The sequence below is a fragment of the Lutjanus erythropterus genome, chromosome 12, assembly GCF_056507025.1.
Source record: "Lutjanus erythropterus isolate fLutEry1 chromosome 12, fLutEry1.hap2, whole genome shotgun sequence".
NCBI classification, from domain to species: Eukaryota; Metazoa; Chordata; class Actinopteri; order Lutjaniformes; family Lutjanidae; genus Lutjanus; species Lutjanus erythropterus.
Window position 1 is genome coordinate 29,929,217 of NC_139328.1, and position 27,692 is coordinate 29,956,908.

At 37.6% G+C, this 27,692-nt stretch overlaps 1 protein-coding gene across 1 annotated transcript; it reads right to left on the reverse strand.

Annotated features, from left to right (window-relative positions):
• Nucleotides 1-27,013, reverse strand: LOC146318225 (uncharacterized). The gene is made up of 76 exons (XM_084732507.1): nt 26,938-27,013; nt 26,753-26,826; nt 26,618-26,662; nt 26,455-26,479; nt 25,448-25,516; nt 25,271-25,360; nt 25,102-25,170; nt 24,896-24,991; nt 24,637-24,723; nt 24,367-24,465; nt 23,043-23,108; nt 22,852-22,941; nt 22,654-22,740; nt 22,472-22,561; nt 21,683-21,772; nt 21,384-21,470; nt 20,840-20,902; nt 20,381-20,443; nt 20,223-20,291; nt 19,984-20,067; nt 19,630-19,716; nt 18,822-18,905; nt 18,638-18,706; nt 18,457-18,546; nt 17,972-18,061; nt 17,790-17,879; nt 17,657-17,719; nt 17,208-17,270; nt 17,049-17,117; nt 16,886-16,893; nt 16,589-16,736; nt 15,781-15,864; nt 15,597-15,665; nt 15,419-15,508; nt 15,018-15,107; nt 14,835-14,924; nt 14,702-14,764; nt 14,547-14,609; nt 14,314-14,376; nt 14,156-14,224; nt 13,917-14,000; nt 13,696-13,782; nt 12,105-12,188; nt 11,938-12,006; nt 11,757-11,846; nt 11,356-11,445; nt 11,174-11,263; nt 11,041-11,103; nt 10,884-10,946; nt 10,745-10,807; nt 10,588-10,656; nt 10,342-10,425; nt 9,095-9,181; nt 8,239-8,307; nt 8,069-8,131; nt 7,884-7,973; nt 7,646-7,735; nt 7,469-7,558; nt 7,320-7,382; nt 7,169-7,231; nt 6,161-6,229; nt 5,881-5,964; nt 4,980-5,066; nt 4,781-4,864; nt 4,601-4,669; nt 4,420-4,509; nt 4,240-4,329; nt 4,059-4,148; nt 3,884-3,973; nt 3,710-3,790; nt 3,218-3,280; nt 1,976-2,038; nt 1,789-1,893; nt 1,499-1,645; nt 1,295-1,342; nt 1-709 (listed from the first exon to the last, which is right to left on the reverse strand). Exons 1-76 carry the CDS (start codon nt 27,011-27,013, stop codon nt 156-158), a joined length of 6,426 nt encoding a protein of 2,141 aa, XP_084588633.1. The 3' UTR covers nt 1-155.
• Between the last annotated feature and the right edge of the window lie 679 nt (nt 27,014-27,692).

The following is a 27,692-nucleotide window of genomic DNA, read 5'->3' on the forward strand; positions in this document are numbered from 1 at the left end:
TTGTTGTATATTTGTTGTTTTATTGTTTGAAACATTCAGCAGCAGCAATGTAACAGAAGCATGTGTGAGAACTACTACACAATCACAGGGTTTTATTACCTACTGACCCGACCATCATTGAGACACATGGCTAAGACTTGACACGTAGGACGACCTTATTTTATCCATTCAACTGATCCAGGAGTAAGCAACACTATTGGGGTCTGATTTCCAACATCCTCAACACAAAAATTGATAAATGGATAGATTTTGTCTGTAAAGCTTTGGCCTCTAAATGAGTACATATGAGACCTGGCACCAGCGTCATAAAACGAGATCTCTCCCTTTTTGTAGTCCAACAGAATGCCCAGTGTCAGGGGTTGTGTCTGAACTACTATATTAACACCTCTCCCGTCAATTGCTTTGTAATTACCCTGTCTGTCCAGGACTATAGTCCAGTAACCTCTTGATGGATTGAATATTATCGTTCCCTTTCTTCGAGCAGATTCACTGGCCATCCCTAGGTGGAAACATTGCTTGTCAGCTACAGACACCTCCCAGTAATTTCTGCCACCTGAATAGCCGATCTTGCCAAGGACAGCTAGTGCCACATCAAACCGGCCTGGATTGTCAGGGACATCTTGTATTTCCGCAGTAGTGGACATCTCTGTGTTACCTGCAGACAGAACTATTCTTGGGTTTGCAGTGTTTGGATCCAAGGTAATCCTCCCTGTAAACCAAGAAATGTAGTAGATCAAGAATCAGATCAGAATTGACATTAAAAAGTTTAAGGCAGTACTTTAGTTCCATAAAGTTGGGCGACTCAAAAGAGACAGTTTTATAAATGAATGGTCAGAATTTAAGCAGCAGAGGCTGAGATATCCTGACTTTTGGGACTCGTCATAAGTTAAGCTGCATAACGCTAGATCCTACATTTCCCATAATGCAACATCTTTTATTAGAAACTCCTTGTCTTGTAAACAGACTTGACAGCACTCCCCCAGAGCCACAGAAGATATTATACAATTATTTATTTCACAGGATGAGTAGGATTATGTATGAGGAGTAAACTGACCTAAATGTGTTAAATTCACAGGGTGCCTTTTTGAAAAACATCATCCATACAGTTATATTCATACAGTACACAACAAGTCTGCTGTGTACTGTCCATGTGTAGGGTTGTATATTTTAAACATGACATTTATGAAGTTTGAGCATTAATCAAGAAGGACAGAAATGTCGACGCTAAATAGAAATATCAAAGAATTTTCAAGTTGTCATTGCAAAAAACTAAATGAATTTGTGCGTGACTCACTGGTATGGATCGTCTTATCTTCCACATCACTCAGTTTGTTTTGAAGAGCTGAAGAGAGAGAAAGAAGAACCACAGTGTATTAGTTACCTTGTACATTTTCATACATTTCATCAATAATCACAAGACCAACTACTAATTCCACTCTATTATATTGAATTAATCTATTTATTGTGTGTATGGGCGCTTCCAGGAGATTGAACATACTGTTGTAGGTTTCCTGTAGTTTGTCATTCTCCCTGATCTGAAGGTCTAACTGCTGCTGCAGCTGGTTGAACTTGTCGTCCTTCTCATCCAGCTTCTGCTGGTAGTAATCAATGTTGTCCTGAGTCTGCTGGAGATGCTTCTGTAAGTCTGTGTGACAAAATGTTTAGTTCAATAACAACATAGAAAAATGACACAAATGATCTAAACGACATAGGTTTTTACCATTACATTGATTGCTTTAAGTTAACTTTTACCTTTCCTCTAATGTGTGGACAGAGAGCTGAACTTACTGTTGTATTCATTCTGCAGCTGTTTGAGGCTGAGATCCTTATCATGCAGCTGCTGCTGCAGACGATCAGCATCCTCCATGCTTTGTTGCAGCTGACTTTGTATATCTGTTTGACAGAATGTTTAATTTAAAAACTACACTGAATGATCTGACGGACAACTCGATGTATAGACTGATAAGGAACTCACCGTCACACTGGGTGCTGGCATCACTGCAGCACGTTCTTAGTTCCTTGACCTCTTCTTCTAAGCCTGACAGAGGCAGGAGGTTGAAACATTGACATGTATTAAACACCAAGTGTCAAAAACAAGTTATAACAAGGAATAGATATTTGGGCAAATACACTTATTCACTTTCTTGCTGAGAGTTAAGCCACATTTCCACCAAAGAAACTTTCCCCAAGGACTAGCAAGGACCAGGGCCTAAATTAGGTTCCTGGGAGACTATTTTACCGAACAGAGTGTCCCCGTTTGAGAGAAGTACTTTCCAAAATACAGCAACTTTGGGGGTGGGCCTTCCAGCGCTGAACATTTCTTATTTGTCGAGTACAGCAGCATTTTATTTCATTTTATTTCAGCCACCATTTTTAAAAATCTGTAGGCATTCATTGTTCATCAACACATTAATATGGAGTTACAAAAAAAAAAAAAAACATTTGATAGATGGACGAGATGGATAGATGGATGAGACACATGTTCCTGGTAAGTCTTGGCACTGTCCCACTGTCAAATCATCAAGTTCATGAGGGTTCTCCCGCAGACATTTTGAGCCCTTCATGCACACCTCCTGTCAGTCAGTATTTCTGCAACATTTTCCTAAAGGAATTATCCATAATTTGTGCCGTTGTTACATGTTACATGGGGGAAACAAACACACGAGAAGCAACTACAAGTGTACAAGAAAAACAAAGTTTACATGTAAGTACGGTGCTCGTGCGGAAATTGAGTGTTTTACATGTTTGACCAGGGTTCACATATTTTAGGATTGTGGCAAATAAATCAGGCTGTTAAATTGATCCAGATATAAAATTAAGAAAAATCTAAATACATAGATACTACAAACAAAACAGATAAGACATGTTGGCAAATAAAATGTGTGCAACAGTTTTTTGACATATGTTTTGAGAAGTGTTTTGCTGTCCCATTCCAAGTTATACCTTATGAGCCCTCACAGCCTGTAACACTCAAATACCTTCAGGTGACGTCGACTAAAGCCTGTGAGGGTTCAGGGCTTAAGGCTTCAGGGGGGTCACTGGGCTTGGGCCAGTAAAACACGAAACACATTGTTATATTTCAACATTACCAGGCTAGCTGTCTCCATACCATGTGCTAAACTAACCCGCTCAGTGGTATCAATTTTCTCAACTAACTCTTTGGAGAAAGTGAATTAAATGTATTTCCCAAAATGTGTGTGTATATTACAGTACATACGTTTATTTGCGTTTTCAAGTTTTTTGTTCTCTTGTTGTTGCGCTTGTAGTTGTTCTTCCAGTTCTGAGAAGGAAAACAAAAATCAGTCACAGCTGCATGAAAAACAACAACATTCCAGATAAGAGAGGAAAATGTTTGTTTTACCAAACAGACAGGTGATGTACTTATTACATTATTCCTATGAATATTTAATGGCCTGGACCATATGTCTTTTTTTTTACATTCAAAGTTTCTTCCACTGGAATCTAATTCTACAGAAAAGTATAATATACTAATAATATTAGTGTAACCTAATCTTTATCTGCAATCATACAGAAATACTGCAGCACAGCATTCAAATATGGATCTATGTCAACATTATGAACGAAGCCTCGAAGCTCGGAAATTGTCGGCACAGCGCTAAATATTTGGACGATCTAGCGTTCACAGAGAGAAAGTCTTTGTTGGATGACAGCAGAGACACAATAGTAAGAAAGTAACAGACTGACAAACCGCCAAGATTTTGTTTAGCAGCTTTGGATGCCAGATGCTGAGCCTTTTTCAGTTTTCCCCTCAGATCAGCGATCTCCATGACTAGCAGAGACAAAGACACAAACGCAGGGTTACTTTGTGCTTAAAGAAAACAAGCAAAATGAGATGAAACAAGCAAATAAGAACTTTTCATACTCGAGTCAAAATTCTTTGCATCTGCATCCTTAAGTCGAAGTTCACTGTCTTGCAGTTGCCTCTTTGACAAATCCAGCCTCTGCTGAAGCTCTGAAAATGATTTAGAGATCAATGAAATACAACATAATTAAATCAGTTTCTGTGTGTAATACTCTGTTACTACTTTGCTCTTCACCTTTGACGTTCTCAGCATTTGTTTCTTTGAGGAATGATATCTCGTTTTCCAGTGGTTTGATCTGCTTGTGAAGCTCCATGATCTGAGCCGCTAAAAAAGACAAAAGCAAGCTACTTTTAGTCTTCCAAAGTAATCAGATAATTCTGTTTTTTTTCTGACCAAAGGTGATTGCAACACTTACACAAATTAGCAATCCTCATGTCACTGGAGCCTAGCAGCTGCGTCTTCTGTTTTATCTGATTTCGGATGTCCTCCAGTTCATTCTCCAGATCTTTGAGAAAGACAGAATGGATGTTTTATTTCCTCAAAATCAATGAAAATCTATTTGAAATAAATTTGTCTTATATATCCTGTTTCCCACCTTTAATTTTCTGCAATTCTGCTTGAGTCTGTCTCTCTTCTTGCTTCTTCAGTCTTGCTATTTCGTCTTGTTGAGCTAAGATTTTAAATGCTAACAGAAGAAATGTTGGATCAATTCAATGGATCCCATGATCAACAATGAGGGAACAATTACATGTAACTGTATTTTGATCATTACTCACTCAGTTGAGTATTTTCATCATTTTCATCTTGAATTCCATCAATCAGATAATTCAGATGGTCTTGGAGTGCTGCAGACAAGAGATGAATATTTCACGTGAGCATGCGTGTTGTTTTTATGGTTTATACAATATTATAAATTGAATATTGCTTGCAATTCATATTCAGTGTTTGCCACTCACCTCGGATCTTCGCGTAATCTGTGTCGTTTGCTGCCACATTCGCCATTTTCTCAATTTCTGTTTGTATTGCAATAATCTGTAAAACTAGAAGAGGAGTTTAACATTGATAATCATAATATCTATAACTTCCCATCTCAACTAGACGTATAATTCACTGATTTTGATTCTTACTGTGGGTTTTTAATCGTGTTCTACTCACGTCTTTGTGGCTGAGTACTCCTTGCTTTTAGCTCCTCGGTTTTTTTGGCCAGCTCATTAGTTTTCTCATCTAAAAGTTTTTGAAGTTCTGCAGAACAAAAACAAAACCATTTTTTTTAACTTGCTTGTTCTTTGTTTTTCATGCTTTAATAAGAATAAAACCTCCCATCACTGTTAAGATGTTTCTCACTAAGCTGTAACCACAGTAGCAGTTATATATATGTGTGTGTGTGTGTGTGTGTGTGTGTGTGTGTGAGAGTACAGTTTATCTAATTAGGGTACAGAGGTGGAATGGGGCGGTCAGTTTAGTTTGTTCTGCCTCTAAACCACCAAGGGAGGTAATAACAGTGCCCTAACTGGATCCGGCATAGCAGGTCAGGTCTATCTTCTGTCACTTACGTATTTATTCCATATATTTGTCTGCTGTTTTAAGCAGATAGGTCAGGTGACGAGTGGGCGCCGCTGACACAGAGCTGTGTTTACTAAGTAGACGCACACGGACAGGCAGGAGGAGAGAAATCCTCCCACAGATCATCACACAAGGGGAACTTTTTGCCTCATAACTAAAAGCTTTATGTAAAAGCTTTGTGTTATAAAATCATGAGGTTGTCAGCTCTGTATGTGATTAGAAACAACCAGACAAGCAGAGTCACTTTTTAACTGGTGTGCTGTTGTGTTATGTCACTCCTCTTTTGATTCTCTGATGCTGGCATGCTGTGTAAAAGGACACCCTGGGGTGGCTTTATGCCAGTGCCACTTGGTTCAGTGTAGATACACAAAGATGGATAACGGCGAGCCCTGGTTGCCGTGACATCGCAGGATCTCTGCGTAAAAAAAGGCTTAAATATCTCAGACATGGTATATACTTCATACCAACAAGGATGGAATATATCAACACTGACCTTTTATTTTGGTCTCAGATTCAGTGTTCTTCAGCTGTCTCTTTAGCTCCTCCACCTGCACACTTAATGTGGAAACCTGAAGAGCTGAAAGAAACAGAAACAGCAGTAAAACTAAAGTAAACTAAACTAAATCCTTAAAAATGTATATGCAGATCAATAAACAACTGTCACCACAGTTTACGAAAAAACATGAACTGTATATGTTCAAATGAAAACTGATTTCCACTATCCATTATCAATGAATCAATTCACTGTTTGGTAACACAGCTCCACCACTTACCAAGTGAAGTAACAGAGTCAGATTTGGCCTGCAGTTCCTTCATTTTGGCATCCAAGTCATTCTGCAGCTCTACAAGGAAACATTTGAAACAACTGTCGATCCCGTGGACAGAACAAGACCAAACGTTTAAACACCTTAACAATGAGGTGATCTAAAATACAAGTTTCATTATGCTAATCCAATAGTCATGGGTTTGACAGGCATCTCCAGCTTGTCAGAGCTTCTCCCCCGCCCCCTTATTATTTGCTTCACTTTTTGAGTCACTTGTGCATGCTGTGTGGCCATCATGAGACTATGAGTCAGTCACTGTCCATATCAATAGACCATTTCATATCACTTTATACAGATGATACTGTCATATATGTGAGAAAACCCTCCAAATTAGGTGCCGTTATTCTGACACCCCTATGGCCAAAATGTTCGACTGGACCCAAAGACAATTTGTACAACAACCTGTTATCCCAAGGACAAATTCCATTGCGCCGAAGGCCCATTGCTCCTAAAACCCATTAAGGCCTCAACTTTCTCTTCTTGAGGGGTTAAACATTTTGATTGATAATTTCTGTGCATCCACCTCTATCCTTCAACTGGATTCAGCTCTAAAGCTGTTTATGGAATAAACCAATATTGGAGGTGGAGTAAGTAGCACGTTCCCCTCACAGCAAGAAGACTGATGGTTAAAATCCCAGTTCGGACAGGGATTTTCTGTGTGGTGTTTGCATGTTCTACCTGTGCTTTTGTTGGTTTTCACCACCATCAAAAACATGTATGCTACTTCAATCCTCCAGTCAGTATCCCTGACCAAGTTGCTGGCTTGACATCTCATTGTATGTTATACTGTGTATGATTGTGTATGTGACAAAAAGTATACCTTTACCTTAATACCAGTTGCTAAACAGAAAAAAATGTTTAGACTCAACAACCCAACACATTTATTTCCCGCGCTAGAGTCAAAAGGATGTGACATCGTTGGCCAGTGATTAAAAAGTCAACAGTATCTACACTCACCTCTAAGTTTCTGCTCATGACTGGAACACTGTGCCTCTGTCTCATTCAGTTGATTCTGCAGAGCTAGTTCAAAAAACAAACACATTCATATTTAAGTCAATCTTCTTCATGTCTTTTTGCAGAAACTTTCCCATGTTAGTACTGAGCTCACCCTCAATTGTAGCCTGATCACGAGTGTGCTCTTCCTCTTTTTCTTTCAGTTGTTCTCTCAACTCTAGAAACAGTAAAGAATGCTTCAGCTTAAAACAGACCAACCGAATACATGAATCAAATAATATCAATGGGAAATGAGACACTCACTGGTAATTGCAGCAGAAGTTTTTTGGCCCTCATCGTACTTTTCTTTTTCTAGGTTTCTGAGTTGGTTGTGCAGATCAGTGACTGACAGAACTGAGAAACACAGAAGTAATTTATTGTAAAGAAATATATTTCAGGCTATTTCTCAAAAATTAACAGACATTTTCCATTTTTACTTACTCAATCTGGCATTTGTTTGATTCTTCTCATTCAGATCATTTATGTAATTCTGCTGCTCATTCTTCTTGGCTGCAAGATCATTTCTGAGCCCTGGGACAAATTTAAAGAAGTTAAAACATAATAATTAGTTATATTCGGGAGCTCAGGATACAACAAAAACAATATTACAAACAGCCCTAGCAGCTGGTCATGATTAGCTTGCTTGGGGATTGGGTCGAGTTTTGCTGGAGATACTTACGGGTCACCTCAGTGGCTCGTGACGTCTGGAGGTCTGACAACTGTCTCTGCAGCTGCTCCACCTGACTCTGCAGCGTTATGATTTTCAGCACTGGAGCACATAACCAACAGAGATGGCAAAAAATTGATAACTGAAAAACCGAAATGAAAGCACAACTTGTTTGACAACCTTTTGTTCAGACTCACGCAGTTTTGTGTTGTCGTTGTCATCTATTTCAGTGAGAAGGCCATTCACTCTGTTTTGCAGCTCTGGGGGAAAGTAAGCAGTCTTTAATGTAGATTAAATGTTTTCATTGGTGTTTTAATTGAATTGATACACTGGCACTTTAAGTAAAACTAACCTTTTACACGGTCACTATCAGTCCCATTGGCAGCCTTTTTCTGAAGGTCCCATATCTCATCTTGCAGCTCAATGATTTTTAAAACTGAAACAAAAAAACATACAGTGAGTTGGCCTGGCTTTTTTTCTCAAAAGTCCTCAAATGAGCATTTTTTAAGATAAATGACTATAATGTAACATCTAGTAAATACTAGGTACACCTTACCTTGACTTATATTAAGGAAAACCTTTGATTAGTTATCAAAGGCTTAGAAACTGTAAGGTGTTTTCATATTATAGAGTCAAATTGTGATCACACAGACAAAAATCATTTATTTTAATGAGTGAATTCATATTTTGGTGAAGTTGAGGTGTTTCAAAGATTTTCATGAATTATTAGAAAAACTTTATAAGTCTGATCAAAGTCTTATCTTAGGATAGGAATTGAGCTATTACAGAACTATCCTGAGTGAAGAATTTCCTAGCTAAGGGAATCCTAAATTAGAGTGGCATCCACCCTGTCCTAAATTCAAATTAACTGCCAAAAAAATTGTTAGGTCTGTTTAGTAATGACAATGAAGATGGAGAACAACATAAATACCTCAAAGCCACTTCAATTCCTCTCCTGAGCTTATAACTGAGAAGAAAACTCTCCCAAAAGTTGAGGGTTCCTTTCGTTATAGCAAACTAGCTAGCCAGAGACAAATGAAGTGTCTAGGATACAGTCAGTCTTGTGTACATTCTAAACACAGATATTTTCTTGCAGAAAAGAAAGTAGTTCTGGTAAACTCTATTGCAGCAAAAAGAGTAGTTCCTACATGAAACTGGTCTTTTGATTATCTTTAGTATCCTGATCATGATTTTTGGAAGTCAAGGAAAATCAAAGCACTCACCTGTTTTAGGGTTTGCAATCAGTCTCTCAATGTCTGCAGTCTTGGAGTTCAGTTCGTTTTGCTTCTCCTTCAGCTGCCTCTGCAGCTCTGTGAGGAGACATGATAGTGATTACTGACAGAGGCAGAAAAAACGCTATCAAAAATCACTATTCATTTAGTTATTTTCAGTTTATACAGTTTAGACACACTTAATGTTCCCCCTCACAAAGAATGGTACACAGACAACACAGACATCTCTACAAACAATATCTCCAAAACTCTGCAGCTCACACCAATAAAATTTAGATGGATAAACAAGACTACAGGCCAGAGGAAAATGTGTATTCTTGATTTAGGGCTGAAGTGTCCCTGTAATGAACATATGAACTTTATCCTTTTGGGATCTCTTGGTTGATACAGGTGCAAAACCATGGTGTGATTTCAGCATAGTCCTTTCCAATAAAATCAATAACAGGGCTCCAGAGAGAGAGAGACTCATTCATGTCTCCTTGTAGAATTTGTGAGCCTTTCCAGTGGGAGAAGTTGTAAAATATTACATAGCCGATTTGAAGCAGATGGTTTGGTATCCTAGCCAGCGATGTAAGATTGATAACCATGCACAGTCCCATCAAAGACAAAGGCTTCTCTTGTATCTGGCAGCATGTAGGATTTAGATATAGTGTGGAGGATTAAGCTCGACAGGACGATTTATTATGGCTGATACTAACACAAAATTAGTGAATTCCCAGACAGAGCCACATTAAATGCACACAGGGATGTGCGCCTTACACACACACAACAGAACAGCCCCTGCACTTTGAGGTAGTTTGTTTTCTTGCACTGAGTTTCTTGGAACGTGTAATTGCTTTCATTATTTAACAGGATTGTTTTCCATTGGTGATCAGTGATTGCAGTTTTGGGGTCCCTTTCCCATGATTGCCTGCTGCCAGTCCAGATATTAGTTAAAGAGATTTATGGTAAATGTAGCTAATTTTTTTCCTCTCGACCTTGTGAATGAGTGCCCCAGTCTGCTCTGTTCCATGACCTTCCTGAGTTTAAAAAGCTTTAAATTTGTTTTAAAAAAGTATAACTTAGTTGATTAAGTCATTCCATAGTCCCACGTTCATAGAGATAATTTATCACGTGAATTTCAAATATGTTCCACTCCTGATAGAAAATAGCTTCTTCACACTATTGCGTGTACTAAGAAGAATCACAGTGAAGTTGTCCTAAATCCCTGGTAGTACTTGTTTATCTCTGTTACTCACCTGAGATCCTGTCTGGATCGTCTGTGTTGGAAATCTCTTCCCTCAGAGTCTTCAGCTCATCGTGCAGGTTTATCACATTCAGAACTGAGTCAGACAAACAGAGCAAAGATCACTACACGGCTTACACTGCTCAAACAAAACGGTGTAGGAGACATTGCTCATGTTAAACAGGGAGATTTCATCTATCTGTGGATACTGTACTGTACTGAGGCTATGATGGCAGTGCTGCATGTTAACTTCACTCACCCAGTGCTGCTTTGGAGTCTCCGTTTCTTTTCAACTCTTCAATCTTCTGTTCAAATTCAGTCTTTACCTCTGATAGAAACGCACAAAAACCAAGTCAGAAGAAGCACAACAACCTGAATCATCAGATTCTTTAGCTGAAGTTTTGTTTACAACTTACCATTATATCTCTCCTCAAGTCCAGAGCATTCTTCACTCTTCAGTCGCAGTTTCTTCTGCAGCTCTGTTGTGTAAAAAGAGGAAACCAGGTCATCAAATCTCTCCCTTCAGAGTGGTCTAACTTATGACAAACAACTCACCTCTGACCTCAGCCTGAGTACTGGCATGCTCCCTTTTGTTGGTTTGCAGCTGAGTCTGAAGAGCTGATTTAAAACCATGTAAAGTCAGTCAAGATGTTTTTTTTTACACAGTAACCAAAATACTGCAGGACAACAAGATGAAGATTTCACTGCTTACTCTTAATCTCATCTTGATCACGAGAGTGCTCCTCTATTTTTGACTTCAGTTGATTCCTCAGCTCTAGAAAAATCAGTTTTACTTCATGTTATCATACAACTGCAAAAATTGTTGAAGTAAATGAGATACTTACGGGAAATTGTCACAGACGATGTTGTGTTATCATTGTGTCGTTCGATTTCAAGGTTTCTGAGCTGGTTGTGCAGGTCAGTGACTGTCAGAACTGAGAAACAGAAAAATGATCTGTTGTAAAGAAATATATTTCTCAATAAATTTCTCAATAACAAATATAAACACATGTTCTTTTTTACTTACTCAACCTGGCATTTGTCTGATTCTTCTCATTTAGCTCATTGACATATTTCTGCAGCTCCTTCTTCTTGGTTGTGAGATCATCACTGAGTCCTGAGACAAATCAAAACACAAAGCAACACAGCAAGGCTGAAAATGTTCTAAATGCAGCGTACATTTAAAATGATTTTTTTAAGTGGCTAAAATACATTTTGTTGCTGACTCTGTCCACAACAGCACATTGTTTAGCTTCCTAGACCAGTACTTCTGCTGCTTCTCCAAACTGGGGGCGTGTCGACCAACATCTACTGTAGCTAATACACAGAATGTGGATATGCTGGAACCTGCTGTGAACGCTTTGATTCTAAACGGTGCTCATGTTGTGGAGATCAGGGCTTTTATAAAGAATCACCACTGATACTTACGGGTCACCTCACTGGTTTGTGACGTCTGGAGGTCTGACAAGTGTCTCTGCAGCTGCTCCACCTGACTCTGCAGCGTTATGATTTTCAGCACTGAAGTACATCACAACAGAGGGAGTGAAAATGTAGCACACAACATAATGTACTGAAGTAAGTCTCATAATGATTATTATTTCAGACTCACAAAGTTTTGTGTTCTCACTGCCTTTGTCGTCTATTTCAGTGAGAAGGCCATCCAGTCTGCTTTGCAGCTCTGAGAGAAAGTAAAAAATATTTCATGTTGATTACATTTAGTCTTTGTCTAATAATGTCACTCTGAATTGTTAAACTGACATTTTAAACAAGACTGACCTCTTATATTGTCACTATTGGTCCCATTGGCAGCCTTTTTCTGAAGGTCCCATATCTCATCTTGCAGCTCAATGATTGTTAAAACTGAAACAAACAAACATGCAGTGAGTTGGCCTGAGCCTGTTAGAACAACAACTACTGAGTGTCTCTATGTCCTCACACTCTTCAGACAAGTGGTGGAAGAAGTGTTCACATGTTTTACTTAAGTAAAAGTAGATATTCCACAATGTGAAAATATTCTGTTTCACGTAAAAGTCCTGCATTCAAAATCTCACTTCAGTAAAAGTACAAAGTATTAGCAGCATATACATATAGTACCAGAAGTGCTTATTATGCAAACGGACAATTTCAGAATCACATGTTATATTATTGGATTTTAATCATTGAGAGAGTTGTGTCCATCACTATAATGCTGCAGCTTTTATCTACTGCTGGGTGGCTTAATACATTATAATACATCATAATATATTAGATGACCTATATTTTGTATTAATAACTTAAATCTGCAAAATAATCAGTACTTAAGTTACTGAATATATGTAGGGGAGAAAAAAGTACATTTGACTTCAAAATATAATTGAGTAGAAGCACAAAGCAGCATAAAATGGAGTACAGTAAGAAACTAGTACTTGAGTAAATGTACTTAGTACATTCCACCACTGATTAGAACTGTGGTAAATCAAACAGATAACCTCAAGCTGTATTGTAGTTACGTTTAGAGAAATGTATAGAAACAACTGGCATGACAACATGGAGTAAAGTCTATATAGAAAACAAAAAGTAGAATGCAAAAACTGTCAGACGAGGCCAAAAGGGGAAGACGAAATAATAGAGACCTCTGATTTGATGATGTTTCATTCTTAAATCTCCCTCTGTGTTTATTTAGCATTTAGTGAACAAATGAGCATAGAATTATTAATGACATTAGACCCTTATGTTGACTGTCCTCCTGAAGTTATAAATGCTTCATGCTCCCCTGATTCTACTGTGTGTAATGTGTCTGAGGATCTGCATTTAAACATGATCAATTTCCAGAACTCATCATAACTCTTGGACTCTCAACTATACTAATATCAATGATGAACACTGATTTACTGATTTGTGTGTGTGTGTGTGTGTGTGTGTGTGTGTGTGTGTGTGCGTGCGTGCGTGCGTGCGTGTGTGTGTGTTTTACTGTCACAGCATGCAATGACATTACGTTAACACTGACATTCCTCTAAAGAAATCTTTAGCTGCAGCTGAATGTTTAGCAGAGCTGCTAACTAATGATTTTTTTCAGTATTGAATAATCTTTTATTAATCTTTGCAATTAATCGAATAGTTGTTTGGTCCAAATCTCTCTGTCTCCAAAATCCCAGGATGTTTCGCCCACAACCCAAAGATAATCCATTACTTCCATAAAGCGATAAATAAACCAGAATATCTTCACATTTTAGAAGCTGAAATCAGAGAATTTGGGCATTTTTTTAAAAGAACAAATCAACACAAGATAATTAAAGAATTTTAAGAACTCATCTTTATGTTTTGTGAGTTGTTGTGGACATGAAACAGTGACTCAGATCAACTCAGTGTATCAAATCAAAGCACTCACCTATTCTGGGGTTTGCAATCAGTCTCTCTATGTCTGCAGTCTTGGAGTTCAGTTCGTCTTGTTTCTCCTCTTGTTTCCTCTGCAGCTCTGTGAGGAGACAAAGTGATGACAGTGATAAATTGAAGAAGAAAACCAAATGTTCAGTTATCTAAAGTTTTGTCAAGACATACTGTATATATGTTTGCAGTGTCAAACATTAACTGTGTACCACTGTCACTCACGTGTGATCCTGTCTTGGTCTTTTGTGTTGGAAATCTCTTCCCTCAGAGTCTTCAGCTCATCGTGCAGGTTTATCACGCTCAGAACTGAGACAGACAAACAGAGCAAACATCACTACACAGCTTACAGTCTTCAGACAAACTATCAGATGAGAAAACAGGACAGATTTCTGCTATAATGTGAATAATGCACTGCACTTGGGTCAATAATATTATTAATGCTGCATTATAACTTCACTCACCCAGTGCTGCTTTGGAGTCTCCAGCTCTGTTTAACTCTTCAATCTTCTGTTCAAATTCAGTCTTTACCTCTGTTATAAACACACACAAAAACAAATCAGAACAAAAAATAAAACCTGAATCATCAGATTCTTTTGCTGAAGTCATGTTTATAACTTACGCTTATATGTTTCCTCAAGTCCAGAGCATTCTTCAGTCTTTAAGCGCAGTTTCTTCTGCAGCTCTGTTGTGTAAAAACAGGAAAAAAATGAAATAAAAAAAAAGTGACACACATCTATAAGTCCAGTGGGATGGGTGCTGGATAAAAAATAAAAATACCTTTCTCCGACTGCTTCTGAAGCAGTCATCAAATCTCTCCCTTCAGAGTGGTCTAACTTATGACAATCAACTCACCTCTGACCTCAGCCTGAGTACTGGCATATTCCCCTCTGTTGGTTTGCAGCTGAGTCTGAAGAGCTGATTTAAAACCATGTAAAGTCAGTCCAGATGTTTTTTTACACAGTAACCAAAATACTGCAGGACAACAAGATGAAGATTTCACTGCTTACTCTTAATCTCATCTTGATCACGAGAGTGCTCCTCTATTTTTGACTTCAGTTGTCTCTTCAGCTCTAGAAAAATCAGTTTTGCTTCATGTTATCATACAACTGCAAAAATTGTTGAAGTAAATGAGATACTTACGGGAAATTGTCACAGATGATGCTGTGTTATCATTGTGTCGTTCGATTTCAAGGTTTCTGAGCTGGTTGTGCAGGTCAGTGACTGTCAGAACTGAGAAACAGAAAAATGATCTGTTGTAAAGAAATATATTTCTCAATAAATTTCTCAATAACAAATATAAACACATGTTCTTTTTTTACTTACTCAACCTGGCATTTGTCTGATTCTTCTCATTTAGCTCATTGACATATTTCTGCAGCTCCTTCTTCTTGGTTGTGAGATCATCACTGAGTCCTGAGACAAATCAAAACACAAAGCAACACAGCAAGGCTGAAAATGTTCTAAATGCAGCGTACATTTAAAATGATTTTTTTAAGTGGCTAAAATACATTTTGTTGCTGACTCTGTCCACAACAGCACATTGTTTAGCTTCCTAGACCAGTACTTCTGCTGCTTCTCCAAACTGGGGGCGTGTCGACCAACATCTACTGTAGCTAATACACAGAATGTGGATATGCTGGAACCTGCTGTGAACGCTTTGATTCTAAACGGTGCTCATGTTGTGGAGATCAGGGCTTTTATAAAGATTCACCACTGATACTTACGGGTCACCTCACTGGTTTGTGACGTCTGGAGGTCTGACAAGTGTCTCTGCAGCTGCTCCACCTGACTCTGCAGCGTTATGATTTTCAGCACTGAAGTACATCACAACAGAGGGAGTGAAAATGTAGCACACAACATAATGTACTGAAGTAAGTCTCATAATGATTTTTTCAGACTCACAAAGTTTTGTGTTCTCACTGCCTTTGTCGTCTATTTCAGTGAGAAGGCCATCCAGTCTGCTTTGCAGCTCTGAGAGAAAGTAAAAAATATTTCATGTAGATTACATTTAGTCTTTACTGACTTGACTTGACTGTCTAATAATGTCACTCTGAATTGTTAAACTGACATTTTAAACAAGACTGACCTCTTATATTGTCACTATTGGTCCCATTGGCAGCCTTTTTCTGAAGGTCCCATATCTCATCTTGCAGCTCAATGATTGTTAAAACTGAAACAAACAAATATGCAGTGAGTTGGCCTGAGCCTGTTAGAACAACAACTACTGAGTGTCTCTATGTCCTCACACTCTTCAGACAAGTGGTGGAAGAAGTGTTCACATGTTTTACTTAAGTAAAAGTAGATATTCCACAATGTGAAAATATTCTGTTTCACATAAAAGTCCTGCATTCAAAATCTCACTTTACTTTTTTTTGTGTGTGTGTGTGTGTGTTTTACTGTTACAACATGCAATGACATTACGTTAACACTGACATTCCTCTAAAGGAATCTTTAGCTGCAGCTGAATGTTTAGCAGAGCTGCTAACTAATGATTTTTTTCAGTATTGAATAATCTTTTATTAATCTTTGCAATTAATCGAATAGTTGTTTGGTCCAAATCTCTCTGTCTCCAAAATCCCAGGATGTTTCACCCACAACCCAAAGATAATCCATTATTTCCATAAAGGAATAAATAAACCAGAATATCTTCACATTTTAGAAGCTGAAATCAGAGAATTTGGACATTTTTTTAGAGAGCAAATCAACATGACTAATCGATTGTCAAAACAGTTGCTGATGAATTTTATAGTTAACAATTAATCAATTAAACTATAAATCATTGTAGCATTGATATTTAAAGATCATTTTAAGAACTCATCTTTATGTTTTGTGAGTTGTTGTGGACATAAAACAGTGACTCAGATCAACTCAGTGTATCAAATCAAAGCACTCACCTATTCTGGGATTTGCAATCAGTCTCTCTATGTCTGCAGTCTTGGAGTTCAGTTCGTCTTGTTTCTCCTCTAGTTTCCTCTGCAGCTCTGTGAGGAGACAAAGTGATGACAGTGATAAATTGAAGAAGAAAACCAAATGTTCAGTTATCTAAAGTTTTGTCAAGACATACTGTATATATGTTTGCAGTGTCAAACATTAACTGTGTACCACTGTCACTCACGCATGATCCTGTCTTGCTCTTTTGTGTTGGAAATCTCTTCCCTCAGAGTCTTCAGCTCATCGTGCAGGTTTATCACGCTCAGAACTGAGACAGACAAACAGAGCAAACATCACTACACAGCTTACAGTCTTCAGACAAACTATCAGATGAGAAAACAGGACAGATTTCTGCTATAATGTGAATAATGCACTGCACTTGGGTCAATAATATTATTAATGCTGCATTATAACTTCACTCACCCAGTGCTGCTTTGGAGTCTCCAGCTCTGTTTAACTCTTCAATCTTCTGGTCAAATTCAGTCTTTACCTCTGTTATAAACACACACAAAAACAAATCAGAACAAAAAATAAAATCTGAATCATCAGATTTTTTTTGCTGAAGTCATGTTTATAACTTACGCTCATATCTTTCCTCAAGTCCAGAGCATTCTTCAGTCTTTAATTGCAGTTTCTTCTGCAGCTCTGTTGTGTAAAAACAGGAAAAATGAAATAAATGAAAATGAAACACATCTATAAGCCCAGTGGGATGGGTGCTGGATAAAAAATATATATACCTTTCTCCGACTGCTTCAGAAGCAGTCGGAGAAAGAACCTGGAGATCTTTCCTTCTCTATTCAGGTATAAAAAAAGAAGAAGCAAAGTCATCAAATCTCTCCCTTCAGAGTGGTCTAACTTATGACAATCAACTCACCTCTGACCTCAGCCTGAGTACTGGCATATTCCCCTCTGTTGGTTTGCAGCTGAGTCTGAAGAGCTGATTTAAAACCATGTAAAGTCAGTCAAGATGTTTTTTTTTACACAGTAACCAAAATACTGCAGGACAACAAGATGAAGATTTCACTGCTTACTCTTAATCTCATCTTGATCACGAGAGTGCTCCTCTATTTTTGACTTCAGTTGTTTCCTCAGCTCTAGAAAAATCAGTTTTGCTTCATGTTATCATACAACTGCAAAAATTGTTGAAGTAAATGAGATACTTACGGGAAATTGTCACAGACGATGTTGTGTTATCATTGTGTCGTTCGATTTCAAGGTTTCTGAGCTGGTTGTGCAGGTCAGTGACTGTCAGAACTGAGAAACAGAAAAATGATCTGTTGTAAAGAAATATATTTCTCAATAAATTTCTCAATAACAAATATAAACACATGTTCTTTTTTACTTACTCAACCTGGCATTTGTCTGATTCTTCTCATTTAGCTCATTGACATATTTCTGCAGCTCCTTCTTCTTGGTTGTGAGATCATCACTGAGTCCTGAGACAAATCAAAACACAAAGCAACACATTAATATCACAGTCAGCCTTTGTATCCTGTGATGGCTTGCTTGTTTCCTTGACTTAAAGGGATAGTTCAGATGTTTTGAAGTGGGGTTGTTTGAGATACTTATCCGTAGTCAGTGTGTTACCAACAGTAGATGCCAGCACACCTCTAGTTGGGAGAAGCAGCAGCAGTAATACACTGATTATAGCCTTTATATTAGCAACTCACACAATCCCGCTTAAAAAATCTGAACTATTCGTAATATCTACTTTCATTTTCTGCTGGTTTATTATATAGTTCAGTGGAACCTGCTGTGAACGCTTTGATTCTAAATGGTGCTCATGTTGTGGAGATCAGGGCATTTATAAAGATTCACCACTGATACTTACGGGTCACCTCACTGGTTTGTGACGTCTGGAGGTCTGACAAGTGTCTCTGCAGCTGCTCCACCTGACTCTGCAGGGTTATGATTTTCAGCACTGAAGTACATCACAACAGAGGGAGTGAAAATGTAGCACACAACATAATGTACTGAAGTAAGTCTCATAATGATTATTATTTCAGACTCACAAAGTTTTGTGTTCTCACTGCCTTTGTCGTCTATTTCAGTGAGAAGGCCATCCAGTCTGCTTTGCAGCTCTGAGAGAAAGTAAAAAATATTTCATGTAGATTACATTTAGTCTTTACTGACTTGACTTGACTGTCTAATAATGTCACTCTGAATTGTTAAACTGACATTTTAAACAAGACTGACCTCTTATATTGTCACTATTGGTCCCATTGGCAGCCTTTTTCTGAAGGTCCCATATCTCATCTTGCAGCTCAATGATTGTTAAAACTGAAACAAACAAACATGCAGTGAGTTGGCCTGAGCCTGTTAGAACAACAACTACTGAGTGTCTCTGTGTCCTCACACTCTTCAGACAAGTGGTGGAAGAAGTGTTCACATGTTTTACTTAAGTAAAAGTAGATATTCCACAATGTAAAGATAAAGTACCAAAAGCAGAAGTGCTCATCATGGAAAAATTTTAGAATCATATATATTATATTATTGGATTATAATTCATTTTGTAATAATGCATATGTCATTTTAATGTTGCAGCTGGTAAAAGTGGGTCATTTTAACCACTTTATACTGCTCGATAGCTTAATACCTAATAACACACAATAAATTGTGTATTGTACTGTGTTGTTGATTGATGAAGTAGAAGCATACGGTGCTTTAGTAAATGTACTTCGTGACATGCTAGTAATGCTCAGGACCAGTGGTAGATCAAACAATTCCAAGCAACAGTGCCCAAATGTGTGTAGAATTATTAATTACAGTTATGTTACTTCACGTTCAAATTTGCCAACAGAATTATAAGTCTTGGACTCTCAGTGATGCTAACATTATGATGAGCACTGATTTTTTTTTTTTTTTTTTTTTTTTTGAGTGTGAGTTTGTTCATGCTGAAATTCCTCTAAAGTAAGCTGCAGCTTAATGTTTACAGATACTTTTAAAAACTCAACTTTTTAACCATGTGTCAGGTGGACACAGAAGACCAAATCAAAGCACTCACCTATTCTGGGGTTTGCAATCAGTCTCTCTATGTCTGCAGTCTTGGAGTTCAGTTCGTCTTGTTTCTCCTCTAGTTTCCTCTGCAGCTCTGTGAGGAGACGGGGAGAAAAGTGATCAATTAAGCGAGCAAAATAATAAAAATTAAAAAAAAAAAAAATGTTCAATAAATTTAAGTTTTGTCAAACTTTGAGAAGAATCCACCAAAAACACCAAAAACAAAAAAGCAATAAAGAACCAACACACTGTTTCAAGAATCAAGCAAAGAACAGATATTTCTTACTGGAAGACTTAATATTGTATGAAGACATACAGTATACACAGTGTCAAACATTAACTGTGTACCACTGTCACTCACGCGTGATCCTGTCTTGCTCTTTTGTGTTGGAAATCTCTTCCCTCAGAGTCTTCAGCTCATCGTGCAGGTTTATCACGCTCAGAACTGAGACAGACAAACAGAGCAAACATCACTACACAGCTTACAGTCTTCAGACAAACTATCAGATGAGAAAACAGGACAGATTTCTGCTATAATGTGAATAATGCACTGCACTTGGGTCAATAATATTATTAATGCTGCATTATAACTTCACTCACCCAGTGCTGCTTTGGAGTCTCCAGCTCTGTTTAACTCTTCAATCTTCTGTTCAAATTCAGTCTTTACCTCTGTTATAAACACACACAAAAACAAATCAGAACAAAAAATAAAACCTGAATCATCAGATTCTTTTGCTGAAGTCATGTTTATAACTTACGCTTATATGTTTCCTCAAGTCCAGAGCATTCTTCAGTCTTTAAGCGCAGTTTCCTCCGCAGCTCTTTTGCATGAAAAGAAAAAGGCAGGTCGTCAAAACACTCAACAGAAATTAGGCACACACACACACATTGATGCACACACACTCTCCCTACATTATTTTATTTAGTTTATGTTGTTGCTTGATTTATATAGCTTACTTTATGTTTGCTCTTTGACCCTGTGGTTGATTGTCTGCTCATTGCATTTTTGTGGATTACATCTTTTGTATTTTCTTATGTATAATGCTGCTTGTGGTGAGATTCCTTCTATAAGCCTCTGTTGTTGTTGTTTTTTTAAATCTCACCTACACAATTTCATTATTTTCTGTCTCTTGTTGGTGTAATTCCACTGCCCTGTTTTATTGTGCAAATAATTAAATAAAATAGCAGTTTTATGCATGAGAATGAAACATACTCACCGGTTATTTCATCCTGAGCATTGGCATATTCCTTTCCTTTGGTTTGAAGCAGAATCTGAAGAGCTGATTTAAAATGAGGAAATGTAAGAGATTTTTTTAAATGTAAGCCATCAAATACTTATGGCATCTGTTTTTGGCAATTATCTATGACAGCGTATTGTTGCCATGCCAGAAATATTCCGCGTTATAATGTGTTAACTTCTTGTCGTAACATAAAACGTTTCTTGTTTTAATGTAATACTTTAATTCCCTAGCATCCGCACTTATATCTTCATAACGTCACTCTATAACAAAAAAGTTTCAAGTTACAATATGATAAATAGTATGTTTCTTGCTATAACAAAGAGTTATCAAGTTGGAACATGAAACATTTTATGTTATACCAAAATAGACAGTGTATTGTTATACAGTAACACTAAAAAATGGTATAATGTGATAGGTTTTTTTTGCTGTGCCAGCAAAGGCAATAAACTTCTGTATGTATCAGCTGCTTTTCAGCCTGACTTTAACAACAGACGTAGAGGAGGAGCAGAGGAGGACTCACTGGTGGCTTGACTTGGTGATGTTGTCTGGTCTTGCTCATCAGCCTGCAGCTCTCTCACCTCTTTCATTATGCTGATGATCTTCAGAACTGTGTAAAGTAAAAGAAAAGACTTCAGTGTCTGGATGCTTTGTTGTTGTCCTTTCCAACATTTGAAGTCGGAGGTATCCAAGATTTCAGAAAATGCACTTTAATCATATGTATTTTCTGAATTAAACTCATCATTTTAAGCTGTAGTTATGATACATAAATGCACTTGGTAAGGGCAGAGGCCAGTTTGCCTCTTTTTCACACATACTTACTCATTTGTGCCTGGGTATACTCAGCATCTTCCAGCTGTTTCTGTAAGATTTCTTGCTTTCTCCTCTCCTCCTCCAAAATCACTTTTAGCTCTGGAATGAAAAAAAAAAACACACACACAAGAAGAACAGAAAAAGTTGAATGAATATGATCTATGCAGGGAAATAAACAAACAATAGTTTGTTTATTCTACCCTGTTAACCTTTATTTCACTAAAATTAAACTCTTGAATCCTATTTTCAGTTCCATCCCTAATTATTGTTAATGATTGCTACAATTCTGGAGTGGGGGGGGGGGCGCAAACTTTTTTCAGCTTCCAAAAGGGAGGCATGCCAGAAAAATTTTGGAAACCACTGGACTAAGGTGAGACGTCACATCTTCTGGTGATAATACACCGATGAAAACATACTTATGAATATTAAATTCCATGTCTGCCATGTTCTGCCAATAGATCCCCCTAAATCTTACTCACTGGAACACTTTCAGTAAATAAAGTTTCATAGAGCTTTGGTCTGCATAATTAATCAAAATGTTATGAATGAATGCCATGAGGCGGAGATGTCCGATGTCAGATTCTACAGAATTAAAAACTTCTTTCTTTCTTCATTTGGTACAGATTCTGGCAAAACAAAAATCACACCATAAACAGCTTTTTCAATCAGAATAAGAATGATGATGTCAAAATGATCATTACCTCTAATATTGCGAATCATATCGCAGTTAGTCAAATAATTGCAATTAGATAGTTTTTCAGAATCATTCAGTCCTGACAGAGCAGCAGGGTCATTCACCTCTGATTCGGGTATCAGTTGTCCTTCTGGCGTTTAACATTAACTGTCTTAAAGTATCCACCTCGCTCTGCAGCTTCAAAATTTCCTTTGCTGGAGAAAAAAGATGACAGATGACAAATTAATGCTGTAATAAGCACAATCATAACAACAAAAAAGTGCATTTTCTTGAGGTGTACACTTACTAAGTTCTGTGTTATTCTCATCACGATTCAACTGTAAAATCTTCTTTTTAAGGAGCTCAGTTTTCTGCCTCCATTGCCTCTGGTAATCTGAAAAAAAGAGCAAACTGCAGCGTTTAGCAGCATGTAGAAAGCCACACACAGGGTAAGACAGGAACTGCGATACTATGAGGTCTCAAGACACAAAGCATCCAGGCTCACCAGCTGCATTAGTACTGGATTCCTTAATGTGGACAGTGATGAGCCTCTGGATCATGGTGATTTTACTGTCCACAGAGATCAGCTCCAGCACTGGAGGACCAGACAAAAGAGAATGATTATGAGGAAATCCTGAACCTTTAATACTGTTAATCCTGATAAAAACATTGTAAGGTGTAGAGAGAGGTACTGACTAGCTGAGCCTGTATCTCTGTTGCCTCGTAGCTGACTGTTTATCCTGTCCAGTTGCTCTTGTAGTTCTGATGCGGTGAAAGTGATTAAGCAGAGAGAAAATCAGAAACACAGACATAAAATAATGAAACGAAAGATGGATCCCTGACAAACAAAAGAATATATAAAGTATTCGGTGTCAGGCTGTGCATTATCTGTTTTGTAAACGGTTAGGGTTAATCAATTGTGAACATTTTCAGAATGCACTTTAACTTCTTTACACTAAAAAGGGAAAATTTTGGAGGGGATCTTACTGGTGTGGCAAACAACGGGCTGTATGTGGCCCATTAACTAAAATAATTCAGATGCTTCTGAGAAATGATGTAAAGTGAAACTTTGTAACTACAAAATTTACTTAAGCTTGCTTACATTAGCTAACATCACAGGGATCAATGTTAACTTTTAAAAGTGGTTTCCAGGGTGGCAACCAGGCATCAGGTTTTGGTTGCCAAAACTGAAAAAAAGCTTGCCATTTTTAGTCACCTTATATTTTGAGTAATTGAGATACTATGCAGTTAAACATCAATTTAATAAATGAATATAAATATATAATTAATGAAAATATAAATATATAATTAATGGAAAAAAAAGAATGTGTAAACATTTTATTACAGTTACTGAACAAAATTCTTTATACTTTGTGTTTTGTCTGATTCTTTACAGTATTTGAATTTGTATGTTGAATGTTTTCAATAATCCACATATCTGTAACAACAACAGAGCTGTCTGGTTCCAGTTAAAGCTGTAACAGCGATATTTAAATGAACAATATGTAAGTTTTCCCACTATGGTTCTTTCACATTAAAACAACCAGAGTGATGACATCATGACGAGTTGCATGGGATCATGGGAGTTGTTGCAACAGCTAGCAGGAAATACGCCGCACTGACATTTTAATGTGGAAATGCTACGAATTATAGCTTAAAAATCAATAATGCATCACATATTAAAATGTATTTATTTTAGGGTGCACATTTAGCTGTCCCTAGTTTTAATGTTAAAAGGGGTTGCCACTGAAACCAAAGGCCAAAAAGTGGTTGCTAATTTTTCAAAATATTTGCTACTGGCAACCTGACAACCATTACTGTCCAACCTTGCATTACAGGGTAATACCAGAGTAAGTAAGCCTGTAACACCAAAAACTTCTGAGTGTACTGAGTTGAGCAATGATGCACTTAATTTTTTAATTCAACCTCAACTTCTTTGTAAAAAGAAGAATGTACTATTTTTATTAAAAATTTCATAGCTTATCGTGAAAGTATTTCACTCAAGGGGGAGACAGTTTACCCTGAATTCTCTTATCAGCTTGAAGACTAGTTCCTCCTCTTCTTGATTTTGCTTGTTCCAAATCCCAGATCTCAGTTTGCAGTGAGATGATCTCAAGAACTGAACACACACACATAAAAACATGTAAAATCTGATTATTTACTGCAGCAAATAGCTTATATAAAATGTTTGTGCAAATCAAAATGGATAAGCAGCATCAATGAGAATCCTTGAGACTTCACTGCCGCTTACAACATGTACAAATAAAACTTAAATATTAAAAACTCTTACTCAAAGATGAGTTTGGGTGACTTTGTTGAATCTGTTGCTTCTTGTTGTTCAGATCGATGGTTTTCTCTTGCAGCTGTCTCTGCAACTCTGTGACACAAATGTTCAGATACGACACATTTAAATTCAAAGACATTTAGCTGATGCTAACAAAGCCATTCTCACAGAGACTTCTGACAGAAATAGGAGCCAAGTTCAAATTTTTCATGACAGAAATGTTGGATTTTTTTGTTCAGATGTAGAGCAATAAAACAACACGTACCTTCCATTTCAGTAGTAGTTTCAGTGGAATTGGCAGCATGTTTGACCTTGTTCTGTAAGGAGCTCACCTCCCTGGTGAGTGCAATGGTTTTCAAAACTAGACAAAAAACATTTATATTAAATCAGAAATTCTACATTGCTGCAAGATAAAAAAAAACACATATGCTGTGTTACAAAACAATGAAACTCTAAGTCAGGTGTACTTACTCAGAAATGTGTCACTATCAAATGTCTCCAGAAGCTGTTTCATTTTGTTGTGTAGCTGGGTTTGATATGCTGTCAAGGAACAGATAAAAAAAAAGATTTATGTTGTTCCAAGCGTATCGTCTGAACATGTGCCATATATGTAAACTGTGATTTACAATCAAAAGCTTACATCCAGTGATAGCTGAGGCTGTCGAGCTGCATGCAGCAAGCTGCAGTTTCAGCAGTCGGACTTCCCTCCTCAACCCAAAGGCTTCATTGTCTGTCAGAAAGAGTGCAGGTTATATCAGAGCAACAGTAAGCCCACCAGTAGTGACATACCTCCAATTCTAAAAGGGTGAATACTCACCTAGCTGGCTGTTTCGGGTAGTTGACAGCTTAAGCTGCCTGTCAAGCAGTGACAGCTGCTCCTTCATATCTGACAAAGTATCATGTCAGATGTTAACTCAGCACCATAATACAGACAGTATGTCACAATAAGTTTACATGGTGTTAGAGACTCGGCCTGAAGGTCTGTGTGCTTCTGCAATCGGAAATGTTATCCTTACAAACACTCTGTCAACAGCACTTGTGTTAAAGGGATAGTTGAGATTATTTATAATGGGGTTGCATGAGATATTTGTCCACAGTCAGTGTACTACAGTACAGTAACTACAGTAGATGGTGGTCGGCAGAGAGATCTAACACGGAAGCTAAGCAATGGACTGCTCTGGACGGGGTTAGTAGAAAAAATATTTTAGACACTTATAAAGGTCCAGCTAAATCAATCATGAACACATTAAGTGTTTACTATATTTAGAATATAGCTTTCTGCTTTACTTTGCCATCAGACAGCCTTTTCTGACAGGAAACCACTGTTTTATAACCCAAATATTGTTCTCTCCAAACCAACAAAACTTAATTCAAGTGGAAAAATAGATCATTTTACTTTGCAGGGCATGGGAGTTGCTGGTCTACTGCTGCCTCAATCTGTAAGGTAATTTGTGATTGTGTGACTTGAGTGAATCCAAACACACACACACACAAAGGTAGACCAACAACTCCCGTGTTCTGCAGAGTAAAATTGACTGATTTCATCTATGGAGTTTGGTTGGTTTGGAGACACCACTATTTGGTTTATATAATGGCACTTTCCCATCAGGCTGTCTGACAGCAAAGTAAAGCAGTGATAATATTCCAAATATAGCGCACACTTAAGCTGATATTGATTTTTTAGAAGGATTTTATACCTTTTGCTGCTGACCCCACTTCAAATAATCCGCACTGTCCCTTTAACTCAACATGATAATCCACAGTATGTTACAATATGTTTCTGTAGTGTCATAGTGTCAAACTCTAGTATAAAGAAGAACTCACCAGTGCAACTTTTGACAACAATTGACTGTTGGGAAACAGAACAAATTGGATTGGTTGAAATAAATACATCAAGTAGATTAAGAAATAAATTATTTCATGTTTGTATTAATAAAGGTAACAACAAACCACAGGAGAATAAACATAAGAGGGATTTGGTACATACGGTTATATTTATATTCTTGGGATCAATTCCATCCGGAAGGGTTATCTGAGGGCAACAGGGAAGAGGACAGAGGATTATAATGACTGCTCAAATTGTTACATTAATGTGTTTGTTTCGCTCAATAAGAGGACTCACTGGGATATGTGAAATGATGCGGTCCACCTCTGAATTTCCTGTCCGGCCAATTAAGGTTTGCGGATCATGATGAACTGGTAACAGTCAATATTAGCAATCAACAGAATGTAACTCAGATTAAAACATTTACATTTAATTCAGTTCTTATTAAATGGGTGCAGTATAGATGGATTATTGTTCCCTACCATGTCTGTTGTCTGAAGCTTGAAAGACACAGAAGAGAAGAAAGGGAACCCAAATCAAGTGCGGACTTCCAGCCATTGCGCTGTATGTCTTGAGCCAGAAAGCTTCCCTCTTTTATCAGCAGTCCTAATGCTTTTTATACACCACTGAACGATCAATATCTGGGGGTGGTGGTGGCTTTCCAAAAAAGAGAAGCCACCGCCAACCTTGCAAAATTTCACAAGTTCACTAGTTATGGTAGTGCACACATTTTGATTTATCTTCAGCAAACATTGTGGTAACACTCATCAGTCAAGGTCAGAGTGGCAGCTGGCCAATGGTTAGATATCAGGTTAAAACATACCAGGTAGGAAACAGAGGAATATTGAACTTTGTAGTTAATTTTCACAATGTTTAGAAAAGAACGCTGCATGTGTGTGTGTGTGTGTTTGTGTGTGTGTGGGTGGGTGTGAGTGGGTGATACCATGATACCTTTTAGTCTTTCTATCTATAATATCTCCATGTCAACAGAGTCGGTTCTGACACTAATAATTAATTGATTAAACAATTAACGATGTGACAAAGTGTCTTTTAAAATTAGCTTCACATGGCATCATCAAAATATAGATGGGACACTGAAGGGCAAACTGATCTATTTACATAAATTCTGCTGACAGTCAAGTTGAAAAACTCATCTGTTTACACAATGTCAATCATTTAAAGTTTTTGCAGTATTTCAAGCAGAGGTGCTTCCCGTAAAGTTGGCGTGTTGACATGA

Coding starts and splice junctions, on each gene's coding strand:
- LOC146318225 (XM_084732507.1), bottom strand. CDS start 27,013: ATGGCTGGAAGTCCGCACTTGATTTGGGTTCCCTTTCTTCTCTTCTGT. Junction 24,724..24,895: donor AACTACTACTGAAATGGAAG/GTACGTGTTGTT, acceptor TTTGTGTCACAG/AGTTGCAGAGACAGCTGCAA. Junction 9,182..10,341: donor CGATCCAGACAGGATCTCAG/GTGAGTAACAGA, acceptor GTCTCCTCACAG/AGCTGCAGAGGCAGCTGAAG.